The sequence below is a fragment of the Meriones unguiculatus genome, chromosome 11 (genome assembly GCF_030254825.1).
Source record: "Meriones unguiculatus strain TT.TT164.6M chromosome 11, Bangor_MerUng_6.1, whole genome shotgun sequence".
Classification (NCBI taxonomy): domain Eukaryota; kingdom Metazoa; phylum Chordata; class Mammalia; order Rodentia; family Muridae; genus Meriones; species Meriones unguiculatus.
Genome location: NC_083359.1, coordinates 51,785,141 through 51,807,844, shown reverse-complemented (window position 1 = coordinate 51,807,844; position 22,704 = coordinate 51,785,141). Strand labels below are relative to the sequence as shown.

At 39.8% G+C, this 22,704-nt stretch overlaps 2 protein-coding genes across 8 annotated transcripts in view; both read left to right on the top strand.

Moving 5' to 3' along the window:
* The first annotated feature begins 219 nt into the window (after window positions 1-219).
* Window positions 220-21,700, top strand: Cep20 (centrosomal protein 20). Of its 7 annotated transcripts, none has more exons than XR_009584545.1 (6): window positions 220-356; window positions 3,780-3,977; window positions 6,017-6,101; window positions 12,729-12,839; window positions 14,932-15,038; window positions 21,127-21,700. XR_009584545.1 is itself a non-coding variant. In XM_060364243.1 (6 exons), exons 1-5 carry the CDS (start codon window positions 329-331, stop codon window positions 15,009-15,011), a joined length of 525 nt encoding a protein of 174 aa, XP_060220226.1. In that variant the 5' UTR covers window positions 220-328; the 3' UTR covers window positions 15,012-15,038; window positions 21,127-21,700. The 7 variants fall into 7 exon arrangements, 6 of the variants coding, with proteins under 6 accessions (XP_060220226.1, XP_060220227.1, XP_021513235.1 ...); XM_060364243.1 differs by having other exon boundaries at window positions 12,706-12,839; XM_060364244.1 differs by lacking the exon at window positions 21,127-21,700 and having other exon boundaries at window positions 12,753-12,839; window positions 14,932-15,889.
* Window positions 12,809-22,704, top strand: part of Myh11 (myosin heavy chain 11) — a 115,673-nt gene continuing 105,777 nt past the window's right edge. Inside the window, exons 1-2 of the mRNA XM_021657551.2 lie at window positions 12,809-12,839; window positions 14,932-15,038. Coding sequence (XP_021513226.1) covers window positions 14,983-15,038 — 56 coding nt within the window. The 5' untranslated portion in view covers window positions 12,809-12,839; window positions 14,932-14,982. The remainder of the gene's footprint in view (window positions 12,840-14,931; window positions 15,039-22,704) is intronic.

Below are 22,704 nucleotides of genomic sequence, written 5' to 3'. Positions count from 1 at the left end.
TTCTGGCCGCGCACGCGGTACAACACAACACCATGCCAAGCTGAGGTGAAGTGTCTCTCTCTTCTCTCTCTCACTCTCCCCCTCCCCCCTTCTCCCCCTTCTCCCCCCCTCTCCCCTCCCCCTCCCCCTCTTTCCCCCTCCCCCTCTCCCCCTCCCCCCCCTCATCATGACCCGCCTCACGCACTCGCTGATTGGTGGCTCGCCAATCATCCGAGTGGAGACACAGACACGGTAGCGCCTGAGAGAGCATTGCTCCTATTGGTTGGAGACCGCACCTCAGAGCTGTGCCTACGTACGGCAGAGGCGTGGCACCAGCGGACGTTGAAAAATGGCTACTGTTACTGAGCTGAAAGCTGGTGAGTCGAGGGACGCTATCCTGTGGGAAGCGTCGAGCCTTCAGGTCTAAGATAGGGATGGGACGGAAGGAGAGCGTTCGGGACACCGGCTCGGCCTTTTCCGGGGTTGTTCTCGGGTGGCAGGGCCCGCAGGGAGCGGCCTCTGAGCGTGCACTGTGCTAGGGCCAGACTTGGAGCTGTAGGAAGAAGGGACTGAAATCCGCCGTCCCCTCAGAATGTCTGGATAGCTCTCAGAGCCCCGCTGAGCCGACAGCCCTCTAGGGCCTGAGTGTAGGGCTGATCGTGACAACACCACAACGACGATTGGTGACAGACACTCTTCCTCAACGATTTGCGCGCCTAGCTCGTCCGGAGGACAACTGTAGATAGGTCTTCCTTGTCTTTTGGGAGAAACGTGAGACAGAGTTACCCATCCTGGCGGCTCTTCGAAAGAGTTTTTCCAAAGTGGTTATGTGCAGGGCTCATGCAGGAGGCTCTGGGTTCCGTCCTCAGTACTACAAGAACGAAGAGTAGCCATGAGTAACACGTGTATACTGTCAACTCTGAATTAACTAATTAGATTTAGTTAATATTTGAGTCATAATTGTTGTTCAAGTTTAGCGTGTGATCCTATCAGACACTTTACAACGCATCCGAAAACTCCTTGATTCCGTGTAACAACCCTGTGTACATTTCATACATTGGGAAATTGATGTGCTGAAAGGTGGACAGTTTCACCCAAGATAATTTAGCAAGAGATGTGGAAACCCCATAAGGCGCAGTAGTGCACCAGGTCTTAATCCCCATGCCATTCTGCTTTTCAATGTATAAAACCAGTTTTGAGTTTCAAAGAATTTAGAGACTAAGCTAGTGGTAGTGGAGATTTGGAGAGGATCAAGTAGAGTAACTTGGAGACTAAGATTTAGTAATCATTAACTTAAATGTTTATTGGGGACACTGTTGGTGAGCATTCCAAAAACATGCATGTCTCAGCCCCAAGAGGGACTTCACATGAATCAGTGGAGCTCTTCTGGGGGTGGGGTATACATAGCACATATGTATTGTATAAACTTTTCATAGGGTTTTCGTCATAATTCTGTTAAGACCGAACCGATCCCTGAATAAGTTTTTATGGTAACAGTCTTCTAAGCATGAAACTACAAAAAGTAAAATAATAGAGTCCAGAAAGTGACAACCCTGAGATAGCTCCGATAGATTTAGGGTCCCCTTTACGTATGGTGGTGGTGTTTTGTTTTGCATTCTCAGTTTCTTGATATGATACATAAGGATGTTTTCCTAATCCATGATCCTATCTTTTATGGGCTTTTTACTGATTTAAAGCATTCTTCTGTCTCACCTGGATCTTTTTCTGAGAGATAGAATTCATTACCTCAGAGAATGAAACTGAGGCCTGGATTAAGAATCTAACACCGGGCTGGAGAGATGGCTCAGAGGTTAAGAGCACTGGCTGTTCTACCAAAGGTCCTGAGTTCAATTCCCACCAAACCACATGGTGTCTCACAGTCATCTATGATGAGAGTACATGCGGCAGAATAATGTATAAATAATAAATAAATCTTTAAAAAAAAACAAAACAAAAGAATCTAACACCAAATCATGAAAGACATGCTACATTTTCCAGTTCTAGCTTCAATACTTTTCATTTTCTGCTAAGTTTGAGGCTGAACTGTGTGTACTTAAGAGTAACTGGGACAGGATGTTTGCCAGTAGAAAATCTCTCCTTTAATTTCCAAAGATGGAACTAGAGAACAGGAATTGTGTTATGATCCTTTCCTTTTATGGGCCTGTTACAAAGTATAATTGGTGACAACTGCAATTAGTATACCTGCAGAAAGGTTGGAGGAATGGTTTAAAAGTCAGGGAGAAGGATTGTTGATATTTACTTAAGCTTAGAAACTTTGCTCTTTATACTTAAATGGATAAGCTGTCTTATGGATTTTAATTATTGTGGCATATTAATGCTTTTGCCATTGGCAGAGCAAAGTGCACTGTTAAACTACAGTTTCCATCAATAGTGTAAGATACTGTATTGTAAATTTGTAACATTTAGTGAGCTCTTACTGTAGTCTAGGCATTATGTTGATTCTCTAGAATTGCCATTTAGCCACAAATAAAGGAAGGTTCCAGACTGCTGTTAAGGGATGGTGACAGTTCAGCCCAAGTTCCTCATCTATACTAAGTCCTTATAGGTGAAGCCCATTATCTTAATTTCTGATGTTTGTCACAGTTTGTCATAGTGTACTTTTTCAAGATATAATGTCACATTTGGTATACATAATCCATACTCCTTAAGTTAGCAGTGGTATGGTGCCTTATTAGAGTCTCATTATGTTTCTTTTTTTTTTTTAAGATTTAGTGTGTGTGTGTGTGTGTGTGTGTACATATGTGTACACGAGTATAGTTACCTGAGGAGGCCAGAAGTGGGCTGTCAGGAGTTACTGATGGTTGTGAGCAGCCCATGTAGGTTCCAGGAAGCAAACAGGTTCTCTGCAAGAACAATTCACATTTTGTTTTTGTTTTTGCTCTTGTTCTAAGCCATCTCATGTTACGTTTCTGGGCAGGCTTGAAATTTCAAAATACTACTGTTGGGCTAGGATTGTAACTTGCCTATCATGCATGAGTTCAGTCCCTAGCAACATAGACATTGGGGGGTGGTAGTATACACCTGTAATCCCAGCACAGCCTACTTGTGAGATAGAGGCAGGAGGATCAGAAGTTCAGGGTTATACCAAGCTGACATAGAAGTTTACATAGGAAGTTTAAAATTAGCTTTTGCTACAGTCCAAGTATGTATGAGGCCCAAGCTGATCTGACTTTCCATCCTTCCAAGTACTGGGATTACAGGAATGTGCTACTGTGCAGCTGGGTAGCACTAGAGATCTCTGTGAGTTTGAGGCCAGCCTGGTATATGTAGTAAGTTCCAGGACAGCCAGAGCTACATAGTAAGGCGACCCTGTCTCAAAACAAAACAAAAAAACACACACCAAAAAACAGCTATGGATCTCAAAACTTTTTCTGCATTAATAATTATAATGACATATTCCTTCTTTTGTGGAGGGTAGTTGTTTTCCATAATCATCTTTCTGGACTAAAGGCTATTAGTAATATCTGAATTCTATGTGAAAGATTGGAGTATAAGCTAACTATAATTCTGTTCATCCCTTTTCCCCATCAAGCTACAGTCCCTATCTAAAGATACAGCATGGGTAAATTTGAGTTAGCACAAATATATTGACAGTGGCTCATTGTAATATGGGGAATTTAATTTTTACAAACAAAGCTTATGCTATTGATGTCATTGTTCAGCCTGTCTCTTTAAATCAAGAGCTGTATTTGTGTCATTCTCCTTTTAAACATTTAGCATATACCTGAACTATCAATATATAGACTATAATAGAAGCATTTATATTTTATATTTAACAGTTTTAAAGGACACCTTAGAAAAAAAGGGAGTGTTGGGACATTTAAAAGCAAGGATCCGTGCTGAAGTTTTCAATGCCCTGGATGATGATTGTGAACCCCGACCATCGTTATCTCATGAAAACCTACTAATTAATGAATTAATTAGGGAGTATTTGGAATTCAACAAGTATAAGTACACAGCCTCTGTCCTCATAGCAGGTAAGTGGTTGTTCATCACTGGAGAAAAGATCTGCTTTACCCCTTTTTCTAACTCTTACAAAGCATTTAGCCTGAATACGTAGTTTCATTACTGTGTCTTGCAGTCGAACATTTAGCGTCCTAAGGGCTCTTGTCACAGCATGAACAAATTCTGGTAAGCTTTATGTTGTTGGGAAAACTTAAGAACTAGGGCTTTCTACTGCAGGTTCTCCATGTGATATTAAGCATATAAAGAATAATAATTCTGTCATATTGAAGGACTTCTAAAGATCACTGTCTATTTCCCTCAGTTTGTTATTGCTGGCAGTATATAATAACATCAACACTCCAAAGGAGAGAGAGAGAAGGGGGGAAAAACATTTGAAAATGCCATCAGCTATGTACCTTGGAATTGGGCATCCCTAGGGTGAAATAATGACAGTGCTCAGTTTCATATGAACTGTTTTGGTGTTTAGATTGTTATGGTTGCTCATGCCTATAATCCCAGAATCTCAAGGGACTAAGGCAAGAGGACACTGCTTCAAAATAAAAAATAGAAAAGAGTTGTAGCTGTAGTTCAGTGGTAGAATATTTGCTGAACTGTGAGACCAGAGCTTAATTCCCAGCACTGGTATGGGGATGAGGTAGTATACCAATAGATGACTGAGTTTCTGTTTATCAGGTTTGCCTTTTCCAGATTACTATATAAATGGAAGCCTAAAGGAGATGCCTTTTACTGCTGCCTCACTTCACCTAGTAAAATGCACTGGAGGGCCAGGTGTTGGTGATACATGCCTTTAATCCCAGCACTAGAAGCATTGGATCTCTCTGTGAATTCAAGGCCAGCCTAGTCTACATAGTGAGTTCCAGGATGACCAGGGCTACACAGAGAAACCCTGTCTCGAAAAACAAAACAAACAAACAAAAAGCACTGGAGGTTCAGTCGTGTATACTTTTCTCCTGTGAATAGGGAAATGCTGTGGCTGTGCTCTGTTCTCAGAGGCATTTTGGTTATTTATACTTTCTGGTAGCAATGAACCAAATCCTTTAGAAACATTTACATGAAAGTTTTTTTTGTGAATATCATTTTATTTTTGTAGATAAATAACTAAAAATGGGATTGCATATTGTCTAGGAAGTTAATACCTCCTTTCAGGTAATAACTGCCACTGCTTTCAAGTGGCTCTAGCATTTTGCCTTCTCACCAAGGAGGTAGTGACTTACATGTGTAGTCCCAGCTCTCAGGAAGCAAGGACAGAAAGACTCACTGCAAGTTGAAGGCCAGTCTAGGTCACATAGTGAATTTAAAGTTAGTCTGGATTAGAGTGTTAGACTCAGTCTAACAATACAATAATTATTTTTTAATTTTAGAATTACCATCCCTGAATGAAATTTTTTTTCAAGATAGGGTTTCTCTGTATAGCCTTGGCTATCCTAGAACTCACTCTGTAGACCAGGCTGGCCTCAAACTCATAATTTGCCTGCTTTTACCTCCCAAGTGCTGGGATTAAAGGCATGAAACACCATGGCATGGTTAAAATATTTTTTTTTTTCTTTTTAATGTATGAGTTGCTCTGTCTGCATGTACACTTGCATGTCAGAAAGAGGGCATCAGATCCCTTTTTAAATGTTTGGGAGCCATCATGTGGTTGCTAGAAATTGCTTAGGACCTTAGGAAAAGCTCTTAACCTCTGACCCATCTCAACACCCCTAAATGATTATATTTTTTAAAATGAGTTATTTAGTATTATCATGTGTTTAATCTATAGATATCTCAGAAAACATACTGAAGTCCAGTATTGTAGGTTTAGATGCAGAAAACATTGCCAATCATAAATTGGGGATATAAAAAGTAAGTAAGTATGTGTTAAGATAAAATTCTACATTTAATTGCATGGATACATGTTGAAATCATATTCAGTTGGAGCTGTCTTATGTGCTGTCAGCTTCTCCCAAAATCTGAGAAATGTATGTACCTGGGAAGTATGGTTATTATCAAAATTGAAATTGCCTTTTAGATAACAGAGCACTCAATATTTTCTTGAATTTTGTCCCTGCAGAATCTGGTCAACCTGCAGTTCCATTGGACAGACAGTTTCTCATCCATGAATTAAATGCCTTTGAAGAAGCAAAGGATAACTCAATGTAAGACATTTCTAAAAAGAAGTTTGCAGATGTTATATTCAGATCCTAATTGCATTGTGCTGTCTATGATTCATTTTATTTCAACAGGAACTGACTCAGGTTTACTATATTTTATACATTATATGTGGTCCAAGAAGCAAATAAACCTTTGCTGCAGCTGAAGTTGCTTTGGCTTCAAAGGACTGAACATAGCCAACCACTCTGCTTTCCTCCCTTTCTCCTTTCCTCTTCCTCCTTTTCATATCTTTCCTTCGAGAGCTTTTCCCCAATTTGTTTCTTTCAGTGGTGGTAATTGGTGCAGGGCCTTGAGCATGTTCAACAAGCCCTGTACCCTAATGCCCTGAGCAGTCTCTCTAGCCCAGCCCTCTACTTATTTCTTTTTTAAACTGTTTTTTGTTTGGTTGGTTTTTTTTGAGACAGGGTTTCTCTGTGTAACCCTGACTGTCTTGGAACTTGTTTGTTGACCAGGCTGACTTCAAACTCAGAGATATCTACCTACCTCTGCTTCTTAAGTGCTGGGATTAAAGGCATATACCACCACTGCCTGGCTTTTTGAAACTTAAAATTTTTGTTTATGTGTATCGGTGTTTTGTCTGCATGCATTGTCTGTAAACTATATACATTCCTGATTTCCTCACAGGTCTTGGAGCTGTAGTTACAGGTGGTTGTAAGCTACCAGGTGGGTGCTGGGAGTTGAATCTGGTCTTCCAGAACAGCCAGTACTCTGTACCTCTGAGGCTTCTCTCCAGCTCCCTACCTTACCTCTTTCTAAGGATGACTCTTCTTGATCTTTTTTTCTTCTTTCTAAAGCTTTGTTCTTTGAGTTGTTTTCTTCTTCATATTTAACCCTCCTCATTGCTTTCTTCTCTTCACTGTAGAAACAAATTAAAATCTCTTCTCTGAAAAGAAATAAAAGGTCTTTCCAATTAGCTTCCTGTCATCCCGCTACTGCTTTATAGTCTTTCATTGTCAGACCTGCTGTATCTGCCCTCTGCTCTTTCATGTTATCATCCCCTTCTCTTCTGCTGTCTGCTTCTTAAATGTTCCTTTTCTTCATTCACACTGATTATTTCTTAGTTCTTTCCCCATGGTTAATCCTTCTTACAGTTTTCCATAGAGTCCCTAACTGGCTAATTAATTAATTAGTGCCTGAGTACACAGCTCAGAGCAACTTTTCCTGGCTAAAAACTTCTTTGAAGACTCAGGTTTTCTCTCTAAAAGTTTGCTGAATTTTTCATTTGTTTTTATGGTATAATTATGTTTGTTTTATTATAGACTATTACATATATGTATACACATATATGCCATTTAATTAACTCTCCCTCAATGCTGTCCTGTCCCTAGCACCAAATATATGTCTGAATTTTTGCAGCATGTTGTAATACTGACTTATTTTCTTCATACTACTTCCTGTCCTGTGTTTCTTGTGGTTCTTCAGTCATAAGAGTTCCTCAGTAGTAGTCTTGCTTTTTTCATTGACCCCTTTAAATCATGGACGCTCTGCAAATTCTGTATTCTACCTTCATTTCTTTTCACGCACCACCTTCCATATTCTTATGTCTCTAGGGAGGTCTGTATGGGGCAAATGTGCTCAGACAATTTTTTTGAGTTGGGGCCCATGTGTCTGCTGGCATCTCAAATGCTGTGTGTCCAAAATACAAGGGTGTTATTTTTGCCTATTTACACCTTCCTCATAATCTTTTCTTGTAGTTGCTCAGGTTTTAAAGGCAGAATCCACAGACTGTTTAAAGGCAAATCTTTCTCTGTCAGTCCTTCACCAGTACTATTGATTCTGCCTGTGGATATCTGTTTATTCTCAGTGTTCTGTGCCATGCTGTTTACATTGCTTAGGATCTGCCTGACTAGTTTTTCTCTAGTTATTCTTTTCAAACTCATTTTATCCTGTCCTCTTTCTTTCTAAGGTAGCTACTGCATTGTTTAGAAACATTTAATGCATTTCCATGATGTTTATGAGTAAGTCACAATCCTAAGCTTTGCTTCAGGCTCTAGTGGCTCTACCCACCTCTCAGTGGCACACAGTTAATTGCAGCTTCATGTTTTTTTGCCTTTGAACCAACTGTTTCCTCTCCTGGAAGCCTGACCTTTCTCTTCTTCAACTTGTATGGCTTTACCTTTCATCTTCTTGGCCCTGTTTGGATGTTCCCACAGGAGCTGGGAGGGAGAAAGCCATCCACAGGTGCTTGGCTATGAACAGTTTGTGCTGACTGCGTTGAATTTTAGTTGCCAAGAAAACTGATTATCTCCATAAAATCAAGGAGAACTGTAGAAGGAGAACAGAAAATATTTCTTAGTTTCATACTTTCATGTTTTCTTCTCTATATTTTCGTCTGTGGTGATATGACATGACTACAGAAGGTTGTAACAGCAATCTTAAACAGATTACTGTTGCAAGATGGTGTAATGCTAATAACAAGATCTGGTTACTGCCTGCAGATACATCTATCCTTGTTTGTATAAACTTGCCTAAAACATTACACCTGATTGCTTCATTAAATGGCCTATACCTAGGCAGGACAGAATAGAGTAGGTGTGGTTTTGGAGACAGAGAGGATCACGGGACAGGAGGAGAGGAAAAAGGAGGATACAAGAATGGGTTATCCTGGAGAAGAAATCACATGGGCCTGGAGGAAGGACTCCAATAATGGTGTAAAAAGTCCCAGATGAAGAACAAGCAAGTACAAGTACCATGTGATTGTATATGGAAGGTAGACCAGATGAGGAGGATTAAAGTAGATGGCATTGGATGGGGGCTGGGAGATGGGTGATGAGGGTATTGAGACAATGTAAGGAAAATACCTGCCTGGCTCAATTATAAGGCAATTATAAATCTGATAGGTATCTTTGTCTTATTATTTGTGATAGCAGGTTAAATAATACCACCACAATAATCTTAGGGCTAATAATAAACATTTTTATAGCCCAACACGTCTAATATTTTTAAATTTACAACAACAGATTACAAAGGAATATTATGGCTATTATGCTACATTTTAAATAAATAAAATGATTAAAGTAACTGCAGAGTGCACCAATGTGTGTGTGTGTGTATTAGCATCTGCTTCAAATAGCACTTTGATGTTGATCTGCAGTGAGCATCAGTGCTTTCCAGCTTTGTGCTGGGCAGCTGAGGAACTCCTTCTGAAGGAAAAGCTTTGAAGCACTAGGCGTGAAAGAGTAAAATGAGCTGACTGCTTGCCTACACTGTGTATATTTTCTTCTATATATGAAGGAATTGTATTGTATATATACATCCTTTTTCAAACACTTTAGTTCCTCTTGTTTGGGGGGTATTGTATTTTGTCTCAGGGGTTTTTATCTATAAAGAATGTGAGGGTGTCTATTGGAAGCTGTCTCTCTGCATCTGTCTCTCTGCATCCTTTCCTTCCCATGCAGAATCACAGAATCCCCTTTAATTGTCTTCTTGCATTGTTGTGGATTATTTATTCCTGTATCAATAAGGTATTTTCCAGCATTTTACAATTTTGCCAAAACCTATCTGACACCTTCTACAATGTGGGCACTGTTTTAAACACTGGAGATGTGGCAGCACACTGTTTTCTATAGGACTCCCAGAGAGTGACTGCAGAATGCATATTTTATGAGATGCTCACAAAAGGCCATTGAACCACATTTTCTCTTGGATGTGCATGAACAGAGCATGTACCCTAAGAAATTTTGCTACCAAAAGAACCTTTATCATCTAACTTGGTGTGTCCAGATTTATTTGGTAAAGAAATCTTTAAGGAGTCATTGTCACCATTCTGCAGAGCTAGTGATCGTGGGTACAGTAATCACTGCATTTGAGTGTTAAGCAAATTTGGACAGTTATTGAAATGTATAAAAAGAGTAGCTGTCTTAGTATTCTATTGCTGTAAAGAGACACCATGAGCACAGCAAGTCTCATAAAAGAAAGAATTTAATTGGAGCTGGCTTACACTTTTAGAGGCTTAGTTCATTCTCATCATGGTGGGAAGTATGGCAGCACACAGGCAGGCATAGCACTGGAAAAGTAGCTAAGAGAGTTACACATCCAGAACCACAGACAGCAAGAAGAGAGAAGACACTGGGACTAGCTTGGGCTTTTGAAACCCCAAAGCCCACCCACAGTGATATAATTTTTCCAACAAGGCCACACTTTCTCCAACAAGGCCACAACTCCTAAACACCACTCCCTAATGACCAAGCATTCAAATATATGAGCCTGTGGGGAGCATTACTTTTCAGACTATTACCATAGCTAAGGGTGAGCAGTTTGGTCTGGGGTCATTCAAGCAGAAGGCATTAGTTTGCATTTGTCATGTGTTGGGCATGAGTAGCTGTTAGATTTTTCTTGGTGATTTGGTAACTTCTCAAACATTTGCTGCAGCTGAGCAAATTAAGAAAGGAAACTGGTGACCTTTATTCCAGAAAGTGAAGGACCTTCTTGCAGTTCTTCCGGAATTATGCATGGGAGGTGGGGTGGGTGGGTTCGTGCCCTGGAAATCAGACTCATGCTAGGTGAGTGCTTGCCTACTGAGCAACATCCCTAGCTATACTTTTCTTTTTTTAAACAGGGCCTTTTAAAACTTATTTTTGGAAATAAATTTTACTATCCATAAATTTGCAGGTTAAACATGCTATTTTTGTATTAGCTAAAGCAGTTTAAGATATCTGACACTTAAAATTTTCTAAATCTGAGGCAGATTTTATCATGGGACAGAAGTAAAGCTTCTAACAATCTTTTTGGGTTTTTTGTTTGTTTGTTTGTTTGTTTGTTTGTTTTGGTTTTGGTTTGGTTTTGGTTTTTAGAGACAGAGTTTCTCTGTGTAGCCTTGGCTGTTCTAGACTTGCTTTGTAGACCAGTCTGGCCTCGAACTCAAAGAGATCTGTCTGCCTCTGCGTCCCTGAGTGCTGCTGGGATTACAGGCATGCGCCCCAATGCCTAGCTGCTTTTAGCAATCTTAAACAAAGCTGCCTGAAAAGGGCAGAGGCATTGAGTCTGTCATGAGACAGTTTCCTAAGAGCCTTAGCACTGAGAGCCTGCACTGCTCTCCTTGCCCTGGAGGAGCTGCTGTAACATCCAGTAATCATGTGCTTCTGCCTCATACATCACTCCCGAACTTACTGTGTGAGGGGTGTTGGGAACTGGGTTCACCTGAGCTTCAGATATCTTAGGAGGTTTCAGGTTTCTGGAAGTTCAACTGAGGCCACAAGATCTGCTTCAGACTACTTCAGCTCCTCACATATATGCCTGTCTATGGGACTGCTTGAATGTCCTTGGGCTGTGCCTCCTGCAGAGAGTGATCCAAGAAAGCAAATAACTGTCCCTCACCACCTTGTCCCATTCGTAGAAGTGAATGAGGCTCAGTTAAGCATCAGGTGTGTTTAGACTTTTTTTTTTTATAGGAATGTTATACTTTGAACCATTATGCCAGCTAAAGATGGATATCTCAAAAGTAAATGCATTTACTTATATTTTCAGGGTGAGATTGGAAATGAAGAGAGAACACTTCTAGGCTATCAGTAGCACAGCTTTCAGTGTCAAGGGGCTAACATAACAGGACTATGGGAGACATATTTTAAGAAAAAGCATTTAGAGTTGGTTATGAGTGTGAATGTTATTTGCCCCTGAGAGACTCTAGTATATTACTGAGCCCTGGTTTTCTCATTCATAGGTGATGAGTAACAGGAAATACAAAACAGCCTTTTAGATATTAGTTACTACCCATCTCTCCTGTAATCAAAATTCATATGCCATTTACTGTGTGCAGGTGTATAGTATACCAAACATGTGACCTAGGGATTGCTTACACCCTTATCAGGAGATAAACGCTTATGAGTTTTAAGAAACTAAGATCTAAGGAAACTAAGGAACCAAGGTCTGCAGCTAGCTGTTGGCAAATCAGAATTTAAAGACAAACTGCATGCTTTCTGGTCATAACCTTGACAGGACAGTGGATGCTGACCGATCTTAGGTTCCAAGAAGGCAAGGCTTGAAGCTGACAAGCTGACTTCCAGTGGGTTGATTAGAATATCATTTTAGTTTAGATGATTATAATGGTGTTCGTGTGTTTTTGAGGATTTAAAAATTCTCACTCAAGTTAATTGGTACTTTTCTGTTTATGTCTTTTTTTCTTTTTTTTTTCCCCTGCCTGTAAATCCACATTTCTTTTCTTCTCTTTTGAGGAATTGTTTATTTTTATGTGTGTTGGTTTTTTGTTTGTTTGTTTGTTTTGTTTTAGGGGTTTTTTTTGGGTTTTTTTGTGTGTTTTTTTTTTGCTTTGCCTGCATGTATGTCTGTGTGAGGGTATTGGATTCCCTAGAACTGGAGTTACAGACAGTTGTAAGTTGCTTTATGGGTGCTGGGAATTGAACCTGAGTCTTCTGGAAGAGTTCTTAACTGCTGAGCCATTTCTCTAGTCCCATTGATACTTTTAAATTGAGCATGAACATTTGTCACTCGGATAATAATGCTGGGTCTTTTGTTGATCTAGTGAGTTAGATGGCTGTTTCTTGTCAGAGTTTACCTTTAAAGTGAATGTTTTAAGCTTTTCCTACTTACAGGAAGTGAATTGATTTTGGTTTTGCCTTCTTCCTGAAATAGTCCTCTATTATATGGAATTTTAGCCCATTTCTTGCGTGGTCCTCCAGATGGCATCCAGAATGTACTTCTGGCAGAGTCAACACAGCAACCTCCAAACAAGCATCTCAGCTGGAAGCCCAGCAGAAGACCAAATGGTATGAGTTTCCACCATTCTTTCTTTAGCTTCATTGAGTTTGTTCTCCTTTGGGGCTTGTCTAGTCCAGCATTAGCTTGTATTGCTTAATTTCCAGAAAACCAAGTACTCTGGGAAAAGAAAATCTTTACTGGGCAAAGTGCTTAGATATAATTTCAAAGAAACCCTGATTTTCATATCAGTGTGGTTTTTGGAGCAGCCTGGCTTACCACATTGTATAGTTTTCTTTGAAATCAAGAAACCACCTTTTTCAGACTGAAAAATACAAGGAAAGATGACTACTATACAGACAAGCCATGTCTGTAAGCCATTACATTTTCATCTACCACAGACAGTTACCTACAGATAACAGCTTCTTTTTTAAAATGCTTTTGAGACAAGCTCTTACTCTCATTCAGGCTGGCCTTAAGCTTGCTTCAATCTTCTTTCCTCAACCTCTTGAGTACCAGGATTAGATGCACAAGCAGCCATTCCCTGTTCAGAATGCTTACTTTAAAATGAGCTTTTAGAGCAAAGCATGATGGCTCAGGCTTGTAATTGAGGCAGTGAAGACTGAGGCAAGAAGATCTTCAGTTCAAGGCCAGTCTGGCCTACAGAGTGAGATCCTGTCTCCAAAAATAAAACAAAGCTGAAATTAGTAAATAAATAAAATAGAAGTAATAAAGTGAATTGAGCTTTTGGTTGATTTGATTATGTTGGCAGCAGGTCCTAAGTTTGGTTGTTTGAACTGAGTGGAAGCTGGGTATTTTCCCATGTAGTAGAGTTGCCACTCTTTCTCAGAAGAATGATTACAAGAAGGGTTCAGGCAGCTGATGAGAGATTTGAAGTTAATTCTTAAGGAATGCCCACAATGCAAATTGCTCTGTGAAGTTTTTCTAAGTTGCTATGACCAGTGCTGCCCCTTTTGGGTGACTCACTGCCCCTTACCTTCTGAAAGTGACATACTTGTGAATCAGGATAAGCCATCAGGTTATATATGACTTGACTGGTTTTATTCTCTGTCTGTTGGGATGCTGAGCTGACTAGGTTTGGACATTCATTTTTACTAACTTCCTAAAGAGCCAATACTGGGAGAATATCAACTCAGTGCAGTCCAAGGTTCAACACAAGGCCTCTATTCAGACTCAGCCAGAGAGTGTAGGAGCCAGAAATCACTAAGGCTCTGACACTAGGTCAGAATACTAACCCACTAATCATGCCAATACATGTAAAACCTCTGAAAGTCTCAAGTAATATATAGTTCCTGTTAACCTTCTCTACTCTGCCCATTCTAACTCCTCAGATCTCCTGTCTTTCATTGAAGGTGCTCCTTTTGGCCTGTTATTAGTCATTCGGGACTAATTCTGCGTGTTTAAGAATCCGAACGTTAGGAATCCGAACCTGTGCTACCTTGCAGTATGCTTATGGAACAGCTATCTGGCCTTTGTGGCAAGCATCTTTACTCGCTGAGCCATCTTGCGGATTTTAAAAGCACTTTCCACAATTTCCTGGATAGTGTTACAATTTTAATAGGAAGATAGAAACTTTCCTCCCTTTTTTATGTTCCACATAAGGGCTCAGCTAGCAGGCAGTTATTGTTTTGGGTGGTTCTACAAAACAGATTGCATACTTGCTTTCTCCTGAGTTAATTCCTTATATCTGAGAGAGTGGCTTGCACTGCGCATTACTCAGAGATAAAAAAAGAAAGTCAAGCTGGGCATGTGGTGGAAGCCAGTGACATTGCCTCTCAAGCTGAGGCAGAAAGCCAGCCTGGGCTACATAGTGAGACCCTGTTGCTTCTCTACCCTCCAAATAAAGAAACACTTGAATTTTTACAGTTAGTTTTTTAATATTAAATATTTATGATTTCCTCAGTGACATTTAAGAAATGAGAACTCACAAACTAGAGCCAACAGGATAGCTCAGCAGGTTTGCTGCCAAGCCTAATTACTTGAGGTCAATCCCTGGGATACACATGGTAGGAAAGACCCAATTTCCTCAAGTTGTTCTCTGACTTCTATATGGATACCTGCCAGGGCCCACAAGTCAATCCATGTTATAAGAAAAGCTCATAAAATACTTGATTGTTTGCCTGTTTTGTGTATTTTCTCTAGGTGACCACCTGAGGAAGGACACGGGGCCAGGCACCAGGACTGAAGAGCTTCATGCTGCTACACAGGCAGTCAGTAGATGATGCACCAGGCTCTCTGACCTCAGCTGTGTATGGAGTAACTAACTTATTATTCCCAATACCATCAATTAGACCACCACTTTGTAAGCATTTGAGGTTCTACAAACATTCAGCTATTCATGTTTTACTGCATCTGTGAAAAGCTATCTGTCATGTAGCTTCCTGGATGCCACTGGGGGGAAATATATTGTTTTCAGGATGCATTTTTAAAGTTCTTAAGTTTGTGAAAACTGAAAGGGCTTTTTAATACTTTGTACTTTTTTTTAAGGCCAGCTAAGGGCTGTAGATGTGCCTCCAGTAAAGCACACGTGCAAAGTCCTGGTTCACTCCTAGCTCTGAAAAAACAGAAACAAACAAACAAACAAAAAACCCCACAAGTACAGGGCTTCCATATGCTCTGTTCATTAAACTTCTTCAGCAAAAATTATATGGACCTGTGGGAAAAATCATTCATGTTTTGAAAATAATATCTAAAGTGGTATTAAAACCAGAACTTATTCCTCTGAAGTTTGATTCTAAAAAAATATCTGAATTACTGTCTGCCCTGGCTAGTTTTTTGTCAACTTGACACAAGCTAGAGTCATTTGGGAAGAGGGCCTTTCAGTTGAGAAAAATCCTTCCTTCAGATTGGTGTATGAGCAAGCCTGTAGTACTTTTTCTTAATTAATGATTGATGGGGGAGGGTCTTACCCATTGTGGGTGGTGTCACCCTTGGGCAGGTGGCCCTGAGTTCAGTAAGAAAGGAGGCTGAGCAAGCCATGGGGAGCAAGTCAGTAAGTAGCACTCTGCTCTGGCCTCTGCATTGGCTCCTGCCCTGACTTCTGTCAGTGATGGTCTGTGGTATGGAACTGCAAACTGAAATAAACCCTCTCCCTTCCCAAGTTGCTTGGCCATGGTCTTTATACCATTAATGAAACATTAGTCTAGTGTTGATCTTTAAACTAGATAACAATGCTTTTTTTCCCAAGAATAGTTCGTCTTCTACTAGGAGGTTTTTTTTGTTCGTTTTTTTGTTTGTTTAAGATACATTGTTCTGCCTGCACGTATGCCTGCAGGCCAGAAGAGGGCACCAGATATCATTATAGATGGTCATGAGCCACCATTTGCTTGCTGGGAATTGAACTTAGGACCTCTGGAAGAGCTGCTGGTGCTCTTAATCCTCTGAGCCATCTCTCCTACTAGGGGATTTAATTAAAAGGTAAAAATGGAAATAATTATTTTAATTTTGCTTTAAGTAAAACAAAGTTTACTTTATGTTAAGCATAATGGGGCAGACTTTGGAAGAAGTACCACAGGAACTTTAATGGAGGCATTGTCAGCTCCATGTGGAGCTCCCTTATGCAAGTGGTGACAGCTATGGAGGTGCCATCCTTTGCTTACGTGGACTCTGAGAAACTTAGTAAACATGAGTTTTTATACTTGGGATAGGAAAATCATAAGAGCTATTATGGTTCTGTCTCTAAATGCTACTTTGCTATTTATCAAGGAGATTTTTCTAGTGTAGCCATAGGCTTTTTTCTCTGAACATACCTGTTATCATCAATGGCTCCTAGTTGGCAAGAGTTGAATAACATCTTCAGATAAACCAGCATGGGGGACACAGCCTAACAATGTGTAGCTAAATGTGTGCCACAGGAAGAGAGCTAAGGGCTACTGTCAGCGATGATGGTGACTTGAAATGTTACCAACTTGAGTTGTAACAGCCAGTCATATTCACTTCTTAAAGATCAACTGAGAAAATTAATTATTGTTAATGCAGTTAGAGTATGGCCTTTCACTCTAAAATTCTTAGAAACCCTGTTGTGTTAAAGAGATCCATAACTGCAGAGTCTTACAAGAATCCATTTCTATTCAAAGTAAAAATATAAATGTATTTAGCATACATTTCCTGTTGATCATCCTTACTATACTTTAAGCAAAGAGAACAAGCTGATACTAGAGAGTACAGGAAAGGAAAGAACAGCCTGTTAACATTGACAAGCTGTGGGTAGAATTCTGACACATAAAGGGTGCCTGCTTCTGTAATGTGTGTGTCAATTAAGCTCATGATATGTCCTAGTCAACTTCAAGCCCAAGAATAATGCTCACCCCGTTTCAGATTAGGATTTTGTTTCTTTCCTGTTTTATCAGAGAACATGGGACACAGTTCAGTGTTGGGGGGGGTGGGTGAACAGAAGTACCCTCTTCCCTCATAAACTGATTACTGCCAGTGAAGATGCACAGGTGGTTGTCATTGAATATACTGACAATTGAAGTCTTGAATGCATGAAGCATCTATCTGCTGTTAGAAATTAGAGCCCTTTAAACTGGAATGTATCATGTTCATATTCTTTTTTCATACTTTGAAAGCATGATGTAGAAGATACATTAGATCTCCATGTGTAAAAATTATTATCATATTGCTGGCTTTTATAAACTCTAAGCAAAGGAGAGGCCCTGCCTCAGCCTTTGTAATGAAGCACTTTTTTTAAATAGAGAAGTAGCACAAAAAAAAAAACAAAACAAAAACTATTGTATTGAATTGGCTGAATCGGGGCTTCTAATTCTGGCTGGATCTTCTGTTTTGTTGACTCTTTTAGTTTTACAGTCTTGAAATGACATTTCTACGATTTCCATTCTTTAGTTTCCCCAGCTTTAGATAATAATAATTATTATTTCAGTGTTGATTTGAAGATTTTTCTTTTGCATGAATCTCCAATGATTTCTCACAAAATCACTGTTTTTTTTTTTTATTTTAAGATTGTATTTTTTTATGAAATTTTTTCTGCTTATATGTCTGGGCACCATGTACATGCAGTGCTCACAGAGGCCAGGAGAGGATGTCATCCTCTGGAAAGTGGGTACTGGGAACTGAACTCAGGTCTTGTGCAAGAACAACCAGTGTTCTTAACCTCTAAGTCATCTCTCCAGTCCTGAAACTTTTTCTGAATGCTTCATTGCGTGCACCATTTCTTCCATAGGCTGAGTACTGCCAACATAACCTTCTTATAGACTGAATGTTTTAATAGGACTTGTGACTGGTTCAATATTTAACAAGTGTGTTGTCATCTGGAGCATTTGTTATCATGTCAGGCAGATACACAGACTTGTCATATGCAGTCCTGTATATTCCTGAGTCAGGACTCCTGAAACGGAGATGACTGGAGCTGCCTTACAGGGCAGCTAGGGATTGTGAAGGCAGGCCTAGAACATATATGCACTTGATATCCACCATTACTCTCATAGTGTGCTACAGCCTGAGGGACCTGGTACGTTTGAAGAGCTTCTTTGAAAAAGAGAAAAGCATCTATTTTTAAAACGTGTTACCATTTTTGTTTTTTATTTATCCAAATAAAAAAGGGGTTTCTGTTCTCAAAAGCCAAGGAAGAGCCAGATTGTAGTGGAGTATGTCTGTAAGCTAGGCAAGTACTTGGGAGGCTCAGGCAGGAGAATTGGTAGTTCTAAGCCGCCCCAACTGTAGCCAGACCCTGTTTCCCAAAAAAGAATCAGAACTGGAAAGATGGCTCAGTGCTTGACACTTTTTGCTCCTCCCGAGGATCTGATGCCCTTTTCTGACCTCTTTTGAGTACCTGCACATGCTTATACCCATACATACACATAATTAAAAATAAAGGAAACCCTAAGGATCTCTTAAGCAACAACAAAACAAAGAATTGAGACAGTCTACTGTAGCTGTCTCTTCATGTGAGATTTATGAATACTATCAGCTGATTTATTCTTTGTGGCTTCTTAAAAAGGTTTGCAGGCTAGAATATTTCTTTTCAAGACGGTGTCACCATGTAGACCAGGATGGCCTAAAATCTGTAGCTCTGCCTTCTAAAGTGCTGTGATTAAAGGCTAAGCTGGGACATTTAAAACTCCTAAGAAAGGAAAAACAGGTGTGTTCAAGAAGACACAAGCCCAGAAGACACATCAGACTATGTTCAGAAACATTATTGATACCTCATTGTGAGTTTCTTGAGGGGACAAGTTACCTTCTACAAACACAAAAGAAGTTTATGGGAAAACTTGAATTCACACAAACATAGGATAGAAATAGAACGAAATGGCTATAGGAGACTTAATTATTCAAAACTTAGTCAAACAAAAAAATGCCTGTGAAGCCCAGGACTGGCTTCTGAAGATCATAAAAAATTTAAGCCTAGTGTATATGTTTGTGTAGAATAAACAGATTGTTTTGTTTTGTTTGTTTGTTTTTTTCCCAGAGCTGAGGACTGAACCCAGGGCCTTGCGCTTGCTAGGCAAGCGCTCTACCACTAAGCTAAATCCCCAACCCCTAGTTTTATAATTATGTGCAAGAACATGTTTGTATATGACTTGCATGCCTGGCTAATTATGTAAACTCAGTTGTTCCTTTAGCAAATAGCCAAATGTCTGGAGGACTGACAGTTCAGACTGTGCCTTTAGAGGCATCCTGGGACACTGCTTCCCAGACAGTTGGCATTTGATATTATGGCAACCACCATATGAGGACCATGGTCTACATGGAATATATCAGATAAAAATGAGATCAAACTTCCTGGAGGTGGCTCAGTCATAGAAAAATGCTTGTTATACAAGCATGAGGACCTGAGTTCAGATCCCCAGATCCCCAGCACCTACATAAAAAATTGGGCACAGCTACAGGTTTCTGTTACTGTACTGCTAGGGAGGTGGCAACAGGATGATCCTTGGGCCTTGTTAGCCAATTAGTCTAGCCAATTTGGTGAGCTCTGGGTTCAGTGAAGGACATTGTCTCAAAAAGTGAAATTGTGAGTGTGGTGGCATACATTTTTTGTCCCAGCACTTTGGAGGCAGATTTCAGAGTTTGAGGCCTGCCTGTTGTTACATAGCAAATTCCAGGCTAGCCAGGGGGCTATGTAGTGAAGCCTTGTCTCAATAAATAAATAATGATATATATACACACACACACATATTTAAGTGTGTGTGTGTGTGCATGTATGTGTATATACATACACACACACACACACACATACACACACATATATATATACACATACATGTATTTCCACAGACAAGCACACACAGTCTGTTTTATCTAAGAACTTTGAAGTACCTGGCCAAGTGAAGTGGGAAGTACTAAGCACTCTCACTCTTCTCCCACAGGCACCGCCTTTTCCCACTGTCTGTGTCTTTATTGGAGCTGCAATTGTTATAGAGGAAGAGCCTGCTCTGTCACCTGACAAAGCATGGTGATGGGTGTTCACTGTGGCAGTACTGACAGTTCAGCGATGGTGCCCTGACACCTGCCCACCTTTCCTAGACACCATGTGTCTTGTGCTATTTTCACCTTCTAGGATTGTCAATGTACCATGAAGGTTCTCTCATGTCTTTATGGTTTGTTAGCTCATTCTAGTGTAGAATTCTGCCTCTTCATTAGTTACCTATTCACCTATTAGAAAATAGCCTGGCTGTCTCCAAGTGCTTGCAGTTAATAAAGCTGCTGAGCTGGAGGCATGAGGATCAGTTTTAAAGGTCTGGGCTACTTGGTGAGAGCATGTCTCAAAACAGTAACAAAACTGTTACTATAAATGCCCATATCCAGGACAGTGTGGAGGTAAGTTCATCTTCTTATGAAAATTTCCAAGAAGTTACTTTTCTATTGCTGTAGCAAAGTATTATTACTAAGATATTACTAACTTACGTGAGAAATAATTTATTGAGGGCTAGTTCCAGAGGACTAGAATCCATGACCATAATGGTTGGAGCAGGAGGCAGGTATGGTGCTGGACCAGTACTGATCCACAAGCATGAGGCAGACAGTACTAACTGGGTTTAAAAACCTCAAAGCCTACCCCAGTGATACACTTCCTCCAAAAGGGCTACAGCTCCAATAAGGCTACATATCCTAAACCTTCCCACTGCTACCATCTGGGGACCAAGCATTGAAACATCTGAGCCTATGCGGGCATTCTCATTTAAACTACCACATGGAATATATTTAGTTTTATAAAAATACTAAAACTAGTATGTAGGCTTAGATTTTTCAAAAACCTGCTTTAATGTTCCTAAACGCTTCTATCGCCCTTCCCATGTCCAACCTTAGGAGCTTAGTAGAGAAAGGAGCTGTAGACCTTTTAGCTATTTCCTGCTGATTAGGGTTGTTGGGTTCTTTCAGACTGTACCAATCTCAGGATTGGTCGTCAGGATACCAGCAGTCCAGTCAAACAGCAAAGCAGCAAACTGCAGCAGCAGCAGCAGCAGCAGCAAACAGTGAACAACAGCAATAGAGGTGCTACCACTCAGCAAAAGTGGCTAGACTCTGCCCAAGCAGCAAGAAGACAATTTCTCTGGAGCATTTCTGTCTGCGAAAACCAGCAAAGTGATGCCAAGTATAGTGATGCAAAAAGCGTAGTCTCACTGTGAGCCTCTATCTCTTCTCAGAGTCCACACAAGGATGTTTTCCAGCTCACAAAAAAACACAGCCCTCACACGAAGTAGTTTCCTGCTGGCAAATACCACAGACCTTTTCACAGGGACTGTTTTCTGCAGGCTTGGGGGAGGGAGGTACATTTCCACATTCCACACTTGGAACCAAAACAAAAAACATTAACATGACACAACTGAGTTTCCAAAGAAACCAGAAACTTCCACTTAATATACCCTTTTTTTTTTAAAAATGGCTTTTCCCCCAACATCAATAAATTATATACAATAAGGTTAACTATTAAAATTATCAGGTATAAATTACATTTATAATGTCTAATCCATTCATATGTGGCATTCTTGGAAAAGGTATTTCACTATCCTATCTTGGTAAGTCCAAAGTTGTATATCTAAATCACTTTATCGTATCTTGTATCTATCAACCTAAAACATCTATCTAGACCTTAAAACACCTTTTCAGACCTAAAATATTGTCTTAGTTCCTAAACAACTAAACTTAATGGTAGTGAGATTATGAATATCTAGTCTTCAACCCCGTCAGAGACTCGAGAAGGAAATAATATTACCTAAGTATGTAGAAAGCATAGAGCAAGCAGTTTCCGGAACTATAGAAATGACAGAGACAGTTGACCGCCTGGACAGTCACCAGAGGTTTCTCTGTGTCTTGGGACATCCAATCTTCAGCCTGTTGGCCCAGAATATTTGACAGTCTTTCTGTAAAGCAGGAATTTTAAAGGACTGGCCAGTTGGTCTCAGCAAAGTTGGACAGTCACTTTTCCAGTGTCCTGCTTCTTTACAGTTTGGACAGACAGCCTGCTATTAGCAGTAGAAGGACAGTTTTTTTCTCCAGTGACTATCAGACCACATTTGTTTCTTTGATGCCCATCTTCTTTAAAGTAGATTATATGTGCTGCCAGGAGTAGCTGTGTCTGCAGAAAAACCTTTTATTATTAAAATATCTTTAAATGCCATATTCTGTAGGTTTCTGAAGCGTTTGAAGATCATCTGTTTATCTACCATTATATAGTATATAATCCTATCTATAGTATATTAGAATAATGTTTGTTTCTAGTTATGTACTTTCTGCTTAACCTTGAAAACATACAGTAGACTAAATAACTAGTACCTAAGAAGACTATAATTAAGATTATTTATAATAGACTAATTAGTAAGTTGCATCTCCAATAAACTTCAACAGTTTGCAATAGTTAGCTCTCATAAGACTAGAACATTTTTATCACATTTTAAAATGACCTGCTTTTGTACAATACATTAAACAATAGTCAAACAAAATAACCTTAAATATATA

What these genes read in the sequence shown, in the direction of transcription:
- Cep20 (XM_060364243.1), top strand. Translation starts at nt 329, where the DNA reads ATGGCTACTGTTACTGAGCTGAAAGCTG. An exon ending in TGTTACTGAGCTGAAAGCTG is followed by an intron (nt 357 to 3,779) that starts GTGAGTCGAGGG and finishes TATATTTAACAG; the next exon opens with TTTTAAAGGACACCTTAGAA. An exon ending in GAAGCAAAGGATAACTCAAT is followed by an intron (nt 6,102 to 12,705) that starts GTAAGACATTTC and finishes TTCCTGAAATAG; the next exon opens with TCCTCTATTATATGGAATTT.